At 45.0% G+C, this 19,306-nt stretch overlaps 1 protein-coding gene across 1 annotated transcript in view; it reads left to right on the plus strand.

Moving 5' to 3' along the window:
• Positions 1 to 13,700: 13,700 nt before the first annotated feature.
• The window catches only part of PUM3 (pumilio RNA binding family member 3), a 47,157-nt gene continuing 41,551 nt past the window's right edge, over positions 13,701 to 19,306 (plus strand). The window contains exons 1-2 of the mRNA XM_032866539.1: positions 13,701 to 13,803; positions 18,702 to 18,793. Of these exons, the coding sequence (XP_032722430.1) occupies positions 18,709 to 18,793 (85 nt within the window). The 5' untranslated portion in view covers positions 13,701 to 13,803; positions 18,702 to 18,708. The remainder of the gene's footprint in view (positions 13,804 to 18,701; positions 18,794 to 19,306) is intronic.

Genomic DNA, 19,306 nt, shown 5'->3' on the forward strand with positions numbered 1-19,306 from the left:
GGGGTTCAACAGTCCCCTCTTCCTTCTCCCTCTCCTCCCTCTGCTTTTCTACTCTGCCTTTCTTCCCAGCCTCCCTGTCTTCTTCACTCTCATACTCTCTTTGTGGTCCTTGCTTTGTTTCCTCTCCCTCTTTGGTCCTCATGCATCTCGGGTCTGTACCTTTCAAACCCCTTGGGTATTTGTACCCCTTCTTGTTCATGTATCGAATCCTGATGGAGGGAAGAGAAGAATTCAAAAGAGGAGGGGGAACAATTTCTGTTCTGTCACTGGGGGGTGTTGGTGACGAGGAGCCTATGCAGACGGACAGGGTCTGAGAAAAGTCATGCAGATGGTGCTTGCAGCCATAAACTTGGCAAACTGTTACGCACTGCCCCACCCCCACCACATGAATCTCAAAACAGGGCTTCCCGGTGGGTAATTCCAACAAAGCAAACAAAAAAGAGAAGTAGAGGTTATGTCTCAGTTATTCCTTCTGTTGCAGGAGTGAATTTGCTGCAAAAAGTAGCATTTTTTAAATTTTTAAATCAGATTGATTTAGCTACACTCCCACTCACCAGAGGTATTCAAAGTACCCTTGTTCATGGATCATGGGGTCCTCTAGGGCTCATCCTACCTGTAAACTTGAGGAGTGGGACTTTTCTTTTTTTTTTTAAAGATTTTATTTATTTATTTATTTGACAGAGAGAGATCACAAGCAGGCGGAGAGGCAGGCAGAGAGAGGGAGGAAAGCAGGCTCCCTGCTGAGCAGAGAGCCCGATGTGGGACTTGATCCCAGGACCCTGAGATCATGACCTGAGCCAAAGGCAGCGGCCTAACCCACTGAGCCACCCAGGTGCCTAAGGAGTGGGACCTTTAATGTTTAGTTCATTACGATCACCAAGGAAATGCCCAGTCCCCAAGTCCCATGACTTCAGAGAAAGGTCCTTGTGCTCCGCCTCCTTCCCAGCCTCCCTCTGATTCCTTCACATTCCAGGAGCCCCGTCAACCCTGACCCCACCTCCAGCCTTTAGCACCCTCCTCCGCTTCCCTGCCTCATTCTACCCTCCTTACACCTGCAGTGGTTACCTACCATTGCCATTCTGTTCTTCCAGAATCCTGGCTGTTTCTTTCTTTTTCTTTTTCTTTTTCTTCTCCCTTTCCCTTTCCCTTTTCTTTTTCTTTTTTTTCTTTTTCTTCCCTTCTCTTCTCTCTCTGTCTTTTTTTTTAAGTTTTTCTGTCCTGCTAAGGAGCATGGGGGTGAGAAAAAAGGGAAATGCCTCTCATTCCTTTACTTATAACCATGAGAATGAGGTGGAATTAATGCCCCAGGAAATTATTCGCCAGTGCTTCTATTATCTGATTTTCAGACTTTGGTGAGTTTTCTCAAAAGCTCCTGCTTGAAATAGTTGAGCCCACTATTAGCTCGTACTTACCTTATTTCTTTTTCTTTTTAATCTCAGTTATTCTAGGTAATGCTCCTTGATTCGCATTATTTCTTCATCATTTTTTTCTTTTGTTCCTATGAAAAAGGCAGAGTGGCTGAAATGAACGAGTCTGGAATTGGGTCACATGCCTCCCTGCTCTCCCATGAGTGTGTTTATGAGTGTTAGAACGCCCTTCTCCACGTCCTGTACTAATACGTGTCATCTGCAGGTATTTTTAAATTACTCTTATGAGTACGTATTTCCCCAGATGTATTACAAGAAGGCATGTGGGGCCAGGCCGACTTTTCTCCGAGTTTAATTCCAAATCATTAAGTGTCTTGAGTTGTCACCTTATAAGGTAAGAGTCTGTAAGACCAAGCTTGCAATTCCTCCTTTATAAAAGCTCTTAAAACCTGTTCCTTCTTTTTACTCCCTGCCCTGCTATTAGCATATTGGTCTGGACCCGTGTCACTCTCTGTTCAGGGGACTGACATAGTCCTCAGTCACACCTGCCTGTAGCAGATCCTTCCTCCCTCACCTGTTCACTGCACATTCTCCATCCCCACCCGCCACTGCCGCCCCGTGCCAGCGGATGCATCTTGAAGGGTTTCTCCCGAGGCTGCCGGATGACATGTTATTGTCCCTGTGGCGGGCTGAGTAATGGGGATGTTTAGCCGCTGCCCCCAGGAGCAACCCTCAGCCAGTAACTGGTGGGAGCTCGTGTGTAAACACCCAGCTCCTACACCCCTTGGTGGGGAGGAACTACCGAAGTGTGTGTTCTACATTGTCTCCCGGAGTTCCCCAACCAGATGATTCGCCAGTTACCCACAGTGGTAAACAGCTGGACAAGGAACACTTGGCTGGCAGCCTTCTTTTTCTTTCTCTCCTAGTCTCTCTTTCTTCTTAAACACTTTATTTATTTATTTGACATAGGGAGGGAGCGTGCACAAGTAGGGGGAGCAGCAGAGGGAGAGGGAGAGGCAGGCTCCCCGCTGAGCAGGGAGCCCCATGCGGGGCTTGATCCCAGGACCCTGGGATCATGACCTGAGCCCTAGGCAGACGCTTAACTGACTGAGCCACCCAGGCGTCCCTCTCTCCTAGTCTTTTATGGGTATCTCCTGACGTCCCCTCCAAAATTAGTTATTTTCACTTGAATCTTTGCTTTGGGGTTGACTTCAGGAGGAACTCACTCTAAGACACTGTCTGTCATGGCTACCCGGACTAAACTATGTGGGCACACTGTTGTTACATTGAGTTTTCTTAATAAGTTCAAAGAGATTAAAAGAAAAAAAAAAAAACTTCGCAAACATCACCATCTCCACTCAGAAATTACTGGCCACTTCCCTTGGATCAGTACAAATGGTCTTTAGTCTATGGCCTGGGACTCTGTAACACAGCCTTTTTTTACCTGCTGTGATTCCGTTTCCTAGAACTCCCACTCAGAATGGAGATTCCAACTGTTTGGTCTACACTCCCATTCCCAGGAGACCCAGTGTTCATCCTGACCCCCAGGCATTTGCTGGCGCTATTCCCACTGCCTGAACCCTCCCTCTCCCCTCGCCTACATGCCCCCATTTCAGTGTATCCAGACTACCAACAATTACAACCATCATCCCCTTTGTGGACCTTTTTGCTAAACACACCATGACTTGGCACCTTGTCTCTACTTCTTTATTCTGATATATACCCCAGTTTTGTTTATTCCCATCCTGACCTCCCACCTGCACCGTGAGCCCTGCCTAGGGAAGATAAACCATTTTGCATCTTTCAGACCTAGAATGTGGCCCCATAAACACTGGATGAAGAGGCAAAATTCAGACTCTGGCATTTATTAACTGTGTGAAGATGGGATGTGTGTGTGTTTGTGTGTGTGTGTGTGTGTGTATCATATGATACATGTGACATATACATATATATCATATGATACAAATGACGTGTCATATGAAATGTATATATATATATATCACCCCTCTGAACTCCTGTTTTTCTGTTTGTTCTATATTTGTGATCTAACGCCTGTCACATATAGTTGTCATGATAATTTGGGTGACCTAATAAATACTAAAAATGCTCTAGGAACTATCAAGGGGTGTCCAGAAGTTCGTCGGGATTACGTGGTTGGCCAGCAATTCCCCCTGCCACTGTTGAAAGCAGGAATGATGCCGCGGCATTAAGACCAGCGGCTCCCTGGAGATGGAGAATGTGTCTATCAGGAAAAATCAGAAAAATATATATCCTTACATCGAGTTTTCTAGAGCCCATTCTTGGGCAAGAGAATTGGATGATCATATCTACTTCACATACTCATTAATTCTGCCAAGTTTATTGATTTGTTATAAGTCGGGTCATTTTTCTCCACTGCTCATAACCCTAAGGTGGTTCCTCTTTTCACTCAAAGTAAAACCGTAAGTTCTTACAATGGCCCCAAATCCTTTCATTTCCTGCCAAGCACTCCTATTCACCTTCTGACCTTGACTTCTGCGACGCTTTTCCCTTGGCCCACACCAGCCACACTGGCCTCCTCCCTCTTCCTCGAAGACACTGGTCATGTGTGATGATGGCTCCCGCCTTGGGTCCTTTGTTCTAGCTCTTTCCTCTGCCTGGAAGTCTCCCCTCCCAGAAATGTTTGGCAAACTCCCAAGCCTTCCCTCAAATCTCTCTTCCTCAATGGGACCTCCTCTGACTGCTCTATTTACTACCACAATCTGTCCCCCCAAGATGACCCCCCAGTACCCAGCTCTGTTCTTTTCACGGTGGTACTTGTAACATATCCTACAATGTACCCAGCTCTGGTGTGATGCTCTTTGATGTCTGTTGGCAGGGAGTCTTAGTTTTGTTGGCTGATACATCCCTAGTGCCTAGAACAGTGCCTAGGATACAGTAGCCACTGCATAAACCTAGTGGCTGAATTTGTTGCCGTTGAATTTTTACCGTGTGCCAGAGAATACGTTGACTCTGGTCCCTACATTCGGGAATTGATAGTTGGAATTGTTGGAGCCACAACACTTATTTAGCAAATACTCTGCCAAGCAAATACGTGCTAGACCATCTTCTAAGCCCTGGGGTTGTTACAGGAAACAAGACAATTTCCTGGCTCTCATACGGCACATTCTTCTGAAACGATACAGTGATGTTTGAAAGAACAAATATTCATATATGTAAAGTTCTTGGCCCCCGAATTTTAAATTCTTGATTGTTATGTTGGTGTCCCAGTTTTGTAGACAGAGCACCCTGCCTTCTATTTACTAAATTGCAACAAAGACGTATCAAGACAAACCCTGAATTGTACAGCTCCCCAAAACCTAACTTCTACTTTCAATGGTGGGAGGTATTTTTGTTCAATGGTTTATATTATTTTTTGTCCAAGGAGGTTTTTTTGAGGGATTATTGCTTTGAGTTGCTCAATACTAGATGATTCATTGAAGACTATGTGGCAGAAATTAATCTTGTCAAAAAAAAAAAACATAAAAAGAGCAAAGAATTAGTCTTTTCAGACCCTCGTGATGATTCTGGTTTTGGTCCTCGTCTTGCCACTGAACTAATCCCATGACTGAGGCAAGCAGAGAGTCTCCCGTCTCCTGACAAGAACGAGCCTGCTGAGAGCGGTAGGAGGCTTGGTTGGCTGAAAGCCTCCAGCTCTCCTACCCCAGGTCCACCATGGTATACAAACCAAGGCCACCGTCCCCCAGGGCTACTGCCAGCCAGACTCAGAACCTGGCCCCAGGATGCAAGAGCCACAGTCCCGCCCAACTGGGATTCTTCCAATGGCACTTAACTTTGGGGCTGCCCTCCACCTTGGCCGAAACTTTCTCAGCCTTTCTCGGGGTCTCCTCCCATCAATGCCTCCTTCCCACATTGCAGTTGGTGGTTCTCCCACTTGTCCTGTTCCCACGTTCCTTTATATTCCCTGCGGGACTCTCTTGCATGTCTAACTCTGCCTTTGCTTTTGCTTCCCAGGAAACACGAGGTAACATACATGGTACCAGGACGACTCCAGAAAGCTGGCGCTCCGATGGGGTTTGGAGACTGGACTGTTCACCATGGCTGGCAAGGAGCATCACAACCCAAGTGGCATGTGAGGCACAGCTAGTCCTTGGCATGAGATGGTCACTCAGTTGCTTAAAACAACAAACAGAAACTCTCTGATGACCGGGGGGACATCGGGTGGAGTGGAACTGCCGATACATGGTTGAGGCATTTGAAAGTGAAGGGGGTACAATGTATTGAAGGAGAGGGCAGTTGGAGGGTTCCTTGCAGAGGGATAATGAGAAACTGAAAGCAGTTAGGTAGTTAAAGGCTAGTGGGAGAGCCAGAGGCCTCTTTGGTAACTCACAGAGGTGGTCCGTGCCTTCTTAAGAGCTAACGTTCTCTTGTGCAGGAAGACGCTGAGGACACCTCTCCCTACAAGACCACACCTGCTCCCCTCCCCTTTCACTACCCCTTGGATCTGCCTTAGCGGCCCCTTCTGGGAGTTAAATCCCAGGGTAACTGACTGGGGACATGAGGAGAAGCCGGGAGTGGATTCTGAGGGTGCGTGACCAAATGTTGGAAGGTAAAAGTGAACAATAGGGAGACATTGACTTGGAGTCACTCTCTCAGGACATGGGATTTAACACCCTGGCAAGGACCCAGGGAATGAGACGAACACATTACCGTGTGGCTTCCAAAGCCTGGGGAGCAAAGGTGAAATGCCTGAGTTTGCCGTAGCAGATGGTGAAAGAGGATGGGGAAAAAAATAGATGGAGAAGCGGATCAGAAGCAGTTCATGTTCGTTGGAATGAACAGCAATATTCATTTGCAGTTCTGTGCCAGGGCCATGTTCGCTCGCCCACCTCCTGTCTTAATATAGTCCGAAGAGATCTGGACCATCTGGACAACCTGCAGAACATCACATTGATCCATCACGTCAATAAAATAAATTTTAAATTTACACACATGGCTAGTGTGCTAGAGACCTTGGTAAGGAACGTGTGCTCCAGAAGGTAGAGGACAAGCCCTGCAAAGATTCAGGGATGAGCTACTGCAGGAAAGCTTTCAGGAATCCTAAAAGCTGGGACTAAAAAGGAGGCACATGTTTTTAAGGTCAGGGATGTGTCAGGAGGTCCGCTCCACAGTAAGGACACATTATTGTACGTTCCTGCTACAGAATAGAAAGTATGGTGCCTGGTGGGCTTCCTCTGGTTCTGGAAGGCACATATTCCGCATGTAGGAACCCTAGTCCAGTGCATACCCCAGAGGACAGGGAGGGGTGCCAGCTCTAAGGGGGCCCTGGCTCAGGAAGGAGCTGCTCAGCATGTCCAGGCTGTAGTGAACGTGGGTTTCCCACTTAGACCAGATCATCTGACAGACCCTGTGGTGTGAGGGTGTCAGTGGTGAGAAAAAATGCAGTGCTGAGCTCATGGTAACCCATTTAGGAAGGTCGCGTCACAGGAGCTTGGGGTTGTGGCTCAAGGTCATGCCATTGCACATGGCATGCATACACATCTCCAAAAAAGAGCCCCTGGCATGTTACTGAGCCCAATAATGGGAGACTTGACTCTAGCGTACCAATGAGCCTCCATCCGGATCAGTGCGTTACGAGCCAGTTCTTTCTTGTCTGTCATTTGAACAAGCCAGATGGGCCCAGCAATGTAAGAGAGAAATGATAGATCGGGAACTGAGCCCAAATAAGACCAGAGGGCATGAGTTAGTTACGTGAACAGGGCACACAGACCTCCATGTCTCCCGCATGATTGTACCAGCCCCCCACCCCCCTCCCCTCCAGGGTCTGATGTAGCTGACGGGGGAGGAGAAAGCCCAAGCATAGTTTACAGATGAGTTGGCTCCGTTTGTGGTGGAGACTGAAAGTGGACAGCAGCATTACAGCCTTATACAGGCTGGAAGCTGGCAGAGGGCAAATCTTCTTAAAGGGTAGGCAGTGCACCCCGCCATCCACTTTATGGGGTAGAAAACTGGCCCAAGACGGGAATGTACAGAGATTCCTAATCACTGGGCAGCGGCCCAACCAGCTGGTCAGAGCCTGGAAGGAAAAGGACGATGGGAAATAAGGTCCAGGGTGAAAGCATGTGGATGGACGGATGGGTGGGAATAGACACAAAATACGTGCATTTCACACATTAATACCACCAGATGACATCCACCCTGAACACGGAACAACTAGGTGGACAAAATGACAGCCGCTGACGTAAGTTTTCAGCATGGAGTGCCTTGGAACCAGCACGATGGGTGCATGAGTGGAGTGGCCATGCTGTCAGAGATGGAGGCCACGCACGGCCCCAGCGGTATCATTTCCACTCACCGATGCCAGCCCAGCTACGGCTTCCTCTGAGTGTAGAACCTGCCAGCAACAGACCAATGCTGAGCCCCTGATGTGACTTTATTTCCCAAAGAGACCAACAAGCCCACTGGTGGTGAATTGGTGACACTGGCTTCCTTTCCTTCCTAAATGGCCAACAGATTCACTTCATAGGAACAGAGTCCTAGTCCAAGTATGGGCTGGCCTTTCCTGCCCATAGAGCTTCTGCCAGCATCGCTCTCTAAAAGCTTACAAAGTGCCTGGTCCATAGGTACGGAACCCTACATAACATAGCACATGAACGGGGGATGCACTTCAAGTCAAAGAAGACCTGTGATCCACAAGTCATATTACATACTGTACAAGCCAGAGGCAGTCAGCCTGATAGGGTATTGCAGTGGCCTACCGAAGGCACAGCTTAGGCACCACCACAGAGGCCATAATCCACAAACATGGGGGCTCCCCTCCAGAATGCAGAACCCCTGCAAATCCAAGATCTCTCCATGGTGCTGTAAGAAGGACGTGGGTCTGGGAACTAAGGGGTAGAAGGAAGAACAATCCTGCTTACTGTTGTTTTCAGTGAAACTCTGTGGGCGGGGGGATTGTGTTTCCTGCCCTCAAGACTTTGGACTCTGTGGGATTAGAGGCCCTTGTTCCCAGAGGGAGTGCATTCTTGCCACCTGACAGAGCCAGAGTTCCACTGAAGTATGGATGCCATCTGGACCTACTGGATTCCTTGTGTCCAGGACCAATAGTGAGAAGAGGAGTCAGTGTCTTGTCTGGGACTATTGATTCGGATCATTAGGTGGAGGTAAGGCTGCTTTTACACACTGGGGCTGGAGGGATCAGTATAGCCCACGTGACCCACTTAGTGCCTCTCAGCACTCCTCAGCTCCCACTAGAACTGTAAGTGGACCTGTGTAGCAACCCTTACCTTAGAAAGAAATTCCTGGGTTTTTGATCCCCTGAGTAAGGGCTGAGGCACAAGCAGGTAACCCACCAAGACCTGGCAAGTTAGTAGCTGAGGGTGAAGTAAGAACAGAATGGACGGTGTAGAGGAGATGATGAGTATCTCTTGTAGCCCCAAGGAGATTACACTTCACCTATCATCTGTCTCTCGTAGCTTTCCTCCCCTCGGAGAACAGAGCCATGGGAGTGATAAAGGAGCTGCTCCCCTAACACGGATGGAGAAGCATGTCTGTGTGCATGTGTGCAAGGAGTGGACCCTGGCAGCCATGAGAATGAAATGCTCTAACCTCTTTTCAAGAGAGAACATGCTTTGAGAGGTACAGTGAGCTGACAGCCCCCAGAGGCCACAACTTCAGGCTCTCCCACAGCATCCACACTGGGACCATGCTCTCCCTGGTTGCCCAAACAAGGACTGCGCACAGAGGGGTACTAGAGCTACACATTTCAGTTTCCTTTACTGGACAAGCTTTGCTCTGCAGCCCTGTGAGGGCTCAGACCCTCAGAGCTCTGCTACAGTCTGAACATCATCCCACCACATCCTTGGCCTCACCATCTCTCCCTTTATGGGTGTCAGATCAGCACTGTAGTCTGATGTTCTTCCCACTTACTGCTTTCCCCTGTCTTCTCATCCCTTGCAGGCTTTTCCACCAAAAATTTCTTGGCCTCCTAATTCTATCTTGGCATCGGCTTCCTGGAGAGTTCACACTGGCACAATGGGCGTAGTCCAGTCAGTTAATTTTTTTCTGTATCTCAAAAGGAGGAGGAAATGTGGGTAGGTAGAATTAGATCATCGCTGTAATTCCTGATGTAAACTTTCTATAGTTGTAAAAAGTTAAATGGAGGGAACAATTTGGAAATGTATAATTATCAATATGCTTGGTTTTAAGACTTTATTGCTCATAAAGCAAGGAAATCAGAAGCTAAAACCAGTCACTACTGTCCAAAGGAAATACCTCTTATCAAGCCTTTAAACAAAATTTAAACAAAAACTTAAAAACATGTTAATTGTTCTTATTCAACCAAAACCCAAAACTGGTATATGTTGTTTGTGGAGTTTTGTCTTATAAAACCATAGAGCATTGTAGGTGCTCTCTATATAAATGATCATTTGTGAGCTTTATGTGACATTAATTAACCTTGGTTTTTATTTCTCCATCACATGCGGACATGATCTTTCATTAAAAGTGGTGCTTTATACTACAACCAGATAAACATTCATTTCGGTCATGTTTTTTTTCTTCTACTCCTGAGCATAGAATCAAAGAAAGTAAATTAGGGCCAAGATTGATTTTGTGTTTATGAGACAGCAACCAGGACATTATGAATGCACAATTAATGTTTAGACGATATCAGTACACTTTGTAGCAAATTTATGGTATTGAAAAATATAATCTACCCTACTCAGAAGCCGTTCTTTTTTACTAAAAGAAAATGTGTTGGCAATTGCTCCGTTTCCATGGATTTGTGATTCTAATAGGCCCTGAAAATAAAACTCGATCTTTGCCAAAATCTCACTTATGCTTTATATCAATAACATGCCCTTTATCCCTGCTTACACATTTGGGAAACAGAGAAACAACACCAATGAGTTAAAAATCCATTAATTAGAACTCTAAAAAACTGATTTTAGGAAAGGGGAGATGTGTGGGAGCTAACACCTAACACTTTATTTTTATGAAAAAGAAAAAAACTGCACAAACTTATAAGGAGTTGAAAAAAAAAGCAAACATTTTCCAGAATACATTTGAAAGTATATATTTCAAATTTAAACCGTTTTCAATATAACATAATATTAAATAACTAATGGACACATCAAGCAGCAAGAAAGATACAGTTATGTCCAAGACATTCTACCTAAAGAAACAAGTGTATTATACATTTGATTCTTTAATTCTGGTGGCAGAAAAGGAGGGTCAAGAGGGTTACAGGGCTTAATCCTCAGTTAACTAGAAAACCAAATCAACAACTAGAAATCTGTTCTTGAAACAAGTGGCTCTTAATTTTAGCCACATGGTAGTTGGGGGGAACTCTCCAAATCCTGAAAGCCCAGGTCCCACTTCAGATTAATTAAATCAGCATTACGGTTTGGTTTGGTTTGGCTTTGTTTTGTTTACAGGCGATTCTGATGTGTGGCCAAGACTGGGATCTGCAACCTTGAATACTACAATTATTTTAAGTTTTAGCTTATCACAGTTATTTTAAGTTTTAAACCAGATTAGTTTAAATTGCAGATTAAACCCCTACTGTGGGATGGAAGCATATTTGCCAAGGGGCTTTCATTTTCCTGGAGTACTGGAAAAATAATTAAATCCAAATACCATGATTAACATTGTGTGTGATGGGCTTCTGATCCTGAGGGTGGCCATCTAACTCAGTTCCAGGCACTGAAATAGAAGGTAGATCCTGCTGGATCCTTTCTAGGATCAAAGGACTGAGTCCTATTGGGTGGAAAAAGTGAAAAGTGAATTTCATCCCTTTCCCCATTCCCCTAGTCCTAAACTCTGATATGAATCCTGTAACTGAGTACATCTGGCCTCATAAAGCAACAGTGAAATAAGTCAGAGAAAAACTATTACTGTATGCTTTCACTTATATGTGGAATCTAAAAAAATTGAAACTCAGAAAAAACAGATTGGTGGTTGCCAGAGTGAGGGGGACAAGGGAGGCTTGGTGAGGGTGATCAACAGGTACAGATGGGGGAAACAGAAAATAAATAAAAGCAACAAGTGTGAACACTGAAAGTCAACACACTGAGGCTTGCGGAGCCCAGAAACTGTGAAGGAGCTTTGGTCTTTGATGACATCATTGTGTCATTGAACTAGGAAACTAACTACCTTTAGAATTTTTGTTGTGTGAAGAATTACTGCTTAAGCCTCTAATAGCTTGAATTTCCATTACTTGCAGCCTAAAGCATTTCCAATGGCTACAGCTCAGTTCTCTGTGTCTTTCTCCTTTCTAAAGCTATGCATCACTCAACATTTATTCCTGGTTAATAACTACAGTTACTATCTTTGAGTCATGCAGCAACCCCAAAAGGTAAGTGCTACTATTCCCACTTTATCTATGCAGAAACTGGGGTTCATACAAATTAACTATCTTGTCCGTGGTCCTACAGAGCTGGCATTCTAAGCCAGATTCATTTGATTCCAATGCCAATCATCTTAATTACAGGGCTCTAGAAGCTCTTAGCCGTGGAGAAGTCTAGCTGCTCTGATTAAGTTCTATGCTGTATCATTTAAGGACAGCGGTTTATGCTTCTAGGAATACACATATTCCTAATGCTCCACATCGAGACCATTAGGTATTTGAAGAATTAATGGGCTTAACTTGGCTAACTGCAAAATTACAAGATAAGCTTTCTTTGTTACTATTCTGCAAAACAAGGAGACACGTTCAACTCATTCCAAACAAAAACACTCAAGTCGATTCATTTCTTGGCAGCACAAAGGACTTGATCAATTGCATTATTAATAATCATCCAGGGCTTAGGTATGTGATTTTTTTTCTCTCCCTTGTGAAAAGACAAATGAACCATAGGGTTTACATGGATATGTCTGAGAAGATACGGGGTGCTGGCCTTACAAAGGAATATGCATTGTTTCCCTGCTGAGCTGGGAGTCAGCTTGTCCCTCTCCCTCTGCCCCTCCCCCTGCTGTGCTCTCTGTCTCTCAAATAAAATCTTAAAAAAAGAAAGAAAGAAAGGAAGAGAGAGAGAGAGAAAGGAAGGAAGGAAGGAAGGAAGGAAGAGAAAGAAAAAGAAAGAAAGAGAAAGAAAGAAAGAAAGAGAAAGAAAGAAAGAAAGAAAGAAGGAAGGAAAGAAAGAAAGAAAGAAAGAAATGTATCCGTTCCAGGTATGGTGTGGTACGCTGTATCTCTGCTCTCAAGCCTTTACTAGGGAACTGATGGCTTAGGGAAAGCACTCCGGAGGCAGCCATGTTGCCTTTGGAGTCAGGCTCATCCCCCCAACTCTACTGTGTTTCCCCTTATTTCTCTAAAATGAAGGGAGAAGACCTACTTAAGTGAGCTGAAATGCAAACATACTTACAATACTTAAGGCAAACAGTAAGTACTTAGTAAACATCTATGTGCTGAGCGGAGGGATGGGTGCCTGAGAGGTAACGACGGCCCTCGCCTCAGTCTAATGAATTACCAGTCTAAAGCCTTAAGGAACAAGAAACGGTGCCGTCTGTTAGGCAGTAAAATCCGATGCTTGACACACCTGAGATCATGTCCCCAACTCCTCAACTTTTCAGGTGGTCAAAAGACATGTGAGTGTCCAAACCCCCAGAACCTGTGAAAGTGACTTGATTTGGAAAAAGATCTGTGCAGATGTCCTTCAGTAAGGACCTTCAGATGAGATCATCCTGTATTATCCCAATGGGCCTTAAGTCCAGTGGCAAGGATCATCACCAAATTGTGTTCGTTTCTTCACCTGTAAAGTGGGGATAATATCCTAACTGCGGTGTCGTTTCCTGGGGTGGGCCATGGGGTCACTGCAGTCTGGAGAAGCGAGCAGCCCTTAGAAATGACATTCACTCAGCGCTGCCATTCTCATGCACCGCGCTAAGCCCCTTCTGTGAATGACTTAGCGATCTCTGTTTTACTGATCTGGTAACCAAGGCTCGGCGAAATGCAGTAATTTGCCCAAAACCACACAGCTAGCAAGCGGGGTGGGGGGACGACTTCCGAGATTTTATCCTCCACGCTAGACTGCCAGAGAGGATACAAATGAAAGCCCTCTAGCAAAGTCAATTATTTCGGCATTATCTCAGGCGCCACACGACTCTACTTCAAAAACCCACCACTGGCGGAGCTAGCGCCTTCCTTCCCCCGGCCAGGGAACGACAGGGTTAATGACGTCACTTTCAGGGGCCTGCGATACGCGGTTGCCCGACGGATCCGTTCAAGGGCCAAAACTCGCGTGTGGCGCCTATAGATGAGGTCATGGAAGCGGACCAATAGAAATGCTCAATTTCCGTTTTCCTGGCGAATTCCTATCCTTTAACCCCCGCTCCGCTGCGGAAGAAGGAAAAGGCGGGCCCGGAGGCGGAGCAAGTCGAGGAAGCGGAAGCGGCGCCGCGGAGCGTGTCCCCGCGCCGGCCTCGGCCGCACGCCTGCCTGGGCCCCACGTGCGCGGTGAGTGCGGCGGGATCGGCGGCCGCTCCTGGAGGGGTTCGCTCGCCCCTGCCCGGTGCTGCAGGGGACGGTCGCTCCGAGTGGGCAGAGCGGGTGCAGGTGCTCACGCCTGTCACCTGCTGGACAGTGTTCTGTGGCCTTTCCCGTTCTGGGAGTTTGGGGGTTGACGGGAGCTTGGCGACTGCTCTTCCTACGGCTTCGACCTCGCAGTGCTGGGTTGGGCTGAACTCCTTTCGCTTTGTATAGTCCCGGCGGGTGCTGCCTGCGGGCCGCCTCTCTGTCGTGCGTTCGGCAAACCTGCCCTTCGCCCTGTGCGTGCTGGGTGTCGACTTTACAACCTGAATGAATGTTCAGTTGCGAGTTTTCCGCGCTGGGAAGGAAACGAACTGGGGCCTGAGACGAGGATAGGGGAATCTGAAGGGGTCTTTAAGCTGACACCTAAAGCAGGACGAGAGGCAACTCTGAAATCTGGAAGCCCAGGGAAGGCTACTTTAAGCAGAGGCAGTGCCTTGGGCTAAGCTCCTGCGGTGGGAGCTGTGGAAAGGGGACCGGTGTGAGGTAGGGGTACTGATAAAGTTAGAGGGGTAGGGCGGTTCTGTGGGTACCACGATGAGTGGTTGAGATTTTATTTCCATACAGTGGGGAAACAGGCCCGTTTCTCTTCTCATCTGTGGGAAGCATTGGAGGCTTCTAAGGAAGGAAGGAACATGATAGGCACAGGTTCTATTTTGGAATTGTGTATAATTCTGATTATTACTGAGTATATAAGGAAAGTTTTGATGGTTTGGATTAGGGTGGTGGGAGTGCAGGTGCACGTTGGAGAGTTAGAGGTATTTTTAAAGGGATTCGAAAGAACTTATGGAAGGATTGAACATAGCCGACAAGGGAGAGAAAAATGTGAAGGGTAAATCTTGGGTTTCTCCCCGAGCAGTGGAGTTGATGGTGTGCCACCTGCTGAGAAGGGGAAGCATAGGATGGGGTATGACAGATGAGGATGTAGTTGTTTGAGGATGTTTTGCAGTGGAGATACAGTTAAAAATTTCATTCTGGACTTATTAAGAGCTAAGTGCTTGTAAGAGAGGCAGACAGAGGTGTCAGGCAGTTAGAAATGCAGGAGAAGTTCCTAGTGGGAAACAGTTTGGGAGTCCTCAGCATAGAAAGCTGCGGGATTGGACGAGATCACTTAGGGAGAATTGTGGAGAGAGAGGGGAAGACTTGACACATGCCACTGTTCAGAGGTTAGATATCAACTGTGTATCTCTTTCAAAGTACAGTGTTGGTCCTGCTGACGGGGTGGGATCAGTCACCTCCTTCCATGTCCAGGAAGTCTCTGCTGTTTCATCCCAGAAGGCAAAATTAGGCTGTATGGTTTTGAACACTTTATGTATAATTCAGCGATAACACTGAAGTGTGCTGTATTTTAATTTTGTTTGCTTGTATTCCACCACTTTGAATTTGTTTTTCATATATTTTTTTCAATCTAGTAGCTTTCTATCACATAGTGTGTTTGTATGCATGGTATGAAGGACCATGGTGTGAAGTTCTAAGAAGGCCATCCAGGTGTTCCAAAAAAAGAAGGAGAATCATTTGGGAAAGGAGGCATATGGAAGAGAAATTATAAGAAATTGTCATTTAAGCTAGATTCGAAGAATGGGTAGGATTAATATTAATAGAATGGCTTTAAAGTTTGGATCCTGAAAGAGAACTGAGGAAGTTTGGCCCTAAACTTGATTGGCTTTGAATGCCAGTGTGAGTTTGAAGTGTTTCGTGGAGTCAGTGGGAAACTTTTGAAGGTGCTGGAGCAGGAAGATGATGAAATTGGTGACTTTGTGGAAGATTGATCAGGCAGCTGCGTGTGGTCACAGCAGAGGAGATCCACAGCAAAAAACATTGTGAATACGAGATACAGCCTGAATCAGGAATAGAGAGAAGGAAAATAGAAAAATAGAAGGAAAAAAGAGGAGACAGTTGTGAGAGCCACAAGAATGTGATGGTCAGATATGATGGTACAGAGTCCCCAAGCAGATATATTTTGTTAAGTGGAAGAAGCAAGACTCAACAGGCCGTACACAGTTTGGTTTCATTTATATGACATATTTGAAAAGAGGCAAAATAACTTCACTCAACAGGGTGGTAGGGGGGAATTGACCTAAGTAATTTTGAAAAACAGTATTTTGAATTAATATTGTGAGGGAAAGGAAACAAAGCTGTAACTAAACTCCGATTGGTAAGTTTGTTTCCCTTAGCCCTACAGTTGCGCCTTCTGAATCTGCTACACAAATCAATGGTGATCCTGGGAGGCAAGTTTCTCACTGTCAAGACAAATTACAAGTAAAGCAAGAGGGGAAGACTAGAGTAAATTAGAGTTGGATACATTAGGAGAAACTTATTTCATAAAGAAATACAGGGTCCTGTGTCCACATTGGTTAGTGTACAGATGCGCATTACCAGCTCTTTCCAGTGGAAATAGCTAGAAGCAGTGACAGCAAGCACACCTAGCACTCAGATCGTACCGTTCTCAGTAAAGAGAACTGGGTTCCTTGGAGAAATGGCTAATTTCAGGGCTAGTCAGGGAAAATAGAAGATGAACTTAGAACTAGTGCTTCGAAGTAAGGACAAGGAAAATAGGTCATGTCACCAAGACACAGAGCGACCTGGGAGACTTCCCACTGACCAATGCTGGAATGGTTTGAGCAGCAAAGTCACTATAGGATTAGGTTCTGCACCAAGTAGCAAAATATGTGTGAGACTATACTGATGTAAATAACTGATTGAATAAATAAATGGAGAAGCGACAAACTTTCCCTACAGAAAAATTAAAAATACTAGAGGTAGACATAATGAAAGAAGGAGAAAATCACCATGAAAACACCACAGTAATTGCTACAGGCAGGATCCACTGGCGAACACTAAAATCAGAGGGTGACAATTAGGATATTTGCATAATCTCAAAATGTGTCACCCCAAATATTTATCAGTTGCTTCAGTGATTTTAACATACAGATTTTTAGTGAAATTCTTTAGGACTCCCTCCGCCCCCCCCATCCCCCACAAGTGGAGGTTAATTCCCCTCTCCTGGTATGGGCTGAACTTGGTGACTTGCTTCTAATAAGTATGGAAAGGGAGAGATGGTAACTTCACAGTAGAAAAATCTGGCAAACACTGCCTTATCCAAGGGATCGGAGTTAATATCACCAGTGCGGGCACTGTGTGTCTGCGATGCTCTTCAAAAATGTCCATCACACCAGTCTGATGATGAGAGAATCTCAGTCAAACCCCAAATGATTTTTCTGCCAATTCCGTGACCAGTATCAAAAGTATCTCGGTCGTGAGAAAGAAGACCAAGAAACTGTCCCTTGATGACTAAACGCAGTATATCCTGGAACAGAAAAGGACTGGCAAAATCCAGAGTTAATGGTACCAAAGTATTGTACTAATGTCATCTCTTGGGGTGGGATGTTAACTTTAGAGGAAGCTGAGAAGGGTGCTGGAGCTTTCCTTCTGTTTCTCTCTCCAGACTCCTCTGTAAAACTAAAATTATTTCAAAATAAACAGTTAAAAAAAAATGTACAGAGAAAATCTGTAAATGATTGCGTTTTTAGATGAAGACAAGCACAGAAGAACTAAGAAACGCAGGTGTAGTTATGATAAAGCAGCCAAGTGATAAAATGACCCTACGGTTACCAATGACTGAAAGAAAGGGAGTGATTCCGGGGCCATCCGTGGTGAGGAGTTTTAATAGTGAAGCCTACACTAAGCTGCGCTTTCCAGAGAGTTCTTTGGAATCTTACTGGTCCCTTGAGATGTTTCAAGGAAAAGTGAGTAAGCTGGGGTTGGAAAATCTTGCATACTTTAGCCTGTGCTTAGTTTTCCAGGTATTTGAGTATCAAATGAAAAGAATCTGAAAAACCTTTCTTTAAAAAGCCTAGTTAATTATTTTCATTTAATTCACTATTTCTCAAATCTATACTGTCTTTGAACCTTTTTTCCTTATACCCACTAATAATCTTGCCAAAAATTAGTTGTTCTTGGAAAATTTCCAAGTCTTGGGAAATCTTGGAAAATTCTTGTTTTAGAAATATCCATTATTATCTAGGAATTTCTTTAGGGGGTCAACTTTAGAACTTTAGAAATCAGTTGAATGTACAACTTTGGAAGGTAGAGAAATAGCCAGATGGCATTTGCTCTTGATGTAGTCTCTGCTTTCAGGAGCCTTGGTTAATTAAGGGGTTTTCTATTGTGTGCCCTGTGCACGGTGAGGTCTCTATACCCAGAAGTGACTTGTTAGATTTCCTCTAAATGAAATACGAAATATTCCAACATAATCTTACTTTGGAAGCCACTCAAAATTACTGGTCACCTCTAACAAAAATAGCCAATTGAACATTAGAAGTTTTTGTTTTAGCTACACTGGGTTACATAGGGGACTTGTAGGCAGTCTTTGATTCTCTTTCGTTAACTTGAATATTGGTAAGTGCAGCCTATTTTTTTGTTCTGGACTTTTTAGGATGGAAATCAAGAAATCAAATGGTGATATCGTTGGTTTCTCATCACAAAGCTGTCCTAGATTATAGGAAACACAACACTGAATCATAGTTAACATAAATAATGGTCTGTTTTTACCCAGAGCTGTTGTTGAATTATTGTCCCCAAATACATCACACACTAGCCAAGGTGTGTGTGTTCTTAGATTTTGTGTTGCTGTCTTGTTTTTTTCATTTTTAAAATCTTCGAAGCATGGATTGTGTAGTTCCTGGACTCACGGGCCCATGGTGGACGCGGGTGGTTTGTCCTGCATCTATGAAGGCCCTGGACTAATAAGTGTGACCCTGGTTGATGCCACTTCCTGGCTGAGAACAACCCAGTGATCCTTTTGGGGTTTTGTTTTTGTCTTCCAGAACTGCTATGATGGAAGTTAAAGGGAAAAAAAAATTCACAGGAAAAGGTGCAAAGACATCACAAGAAAAAAACAGAGTTCATAAAAACAATGGTAAGAGAGCCATACCAAACCATGCTTCCTATAGGACGTGGCCCTATAGTTGGAGGGAGTGGGTGGTGGGATGAGGAGGTGTAGAGCAGATGCCAGTCTGTTTTCCTGGGTTAGGATTAGGAAAAAGCAGCAGTTAACTGTGTCCCAATTTGCATGTTCCCCATAAAACTAAGACATTTTAGAAATTGCCGGGATAATCAGAGGATGTTATACTCAGGGGAGACCTCTCATCTTAGCTGGGAATGCTGCTGCCACTTTTTCTTTATTAATTTGCTGTGTTCGATAAATTGTGCCTGATTAATGCAGACTACTGGTAAACCAGCTTTCATCGTCAGTGGTTCTAATTGTGCAGTCTCTATTATTCCATCAGGTGTCACTCTTGCAGAGCGGAAAAGTCAGGGACTCGTAAATGGCCTAAATGATTCCTAAGGCATCTTCAGTTTTTTTCTTGAAACAGTCGTAGAGCTTAGCTATTACAGTTTTCTCCTCATTTGTTAGCTACTTCATTTGCAA

Source organism: Lontra canadensis, unplaced genomic scaffold (genome assembly GCF_010015895.1).
Source record: "Lontra canadensis isolate GAN:19392208 unplaced genomic scaffold, GSC_riverotter_1.0 scaffold31, whole genome shotgun sequence".
In the NCBI taxonomy this organism is placed as follows: domain Eukaryota; kingdom Metazoa; phylum Chordata; class Mammalia; order Carnivora; family Mustelidae; genus Lontra; species Lontra canadensis.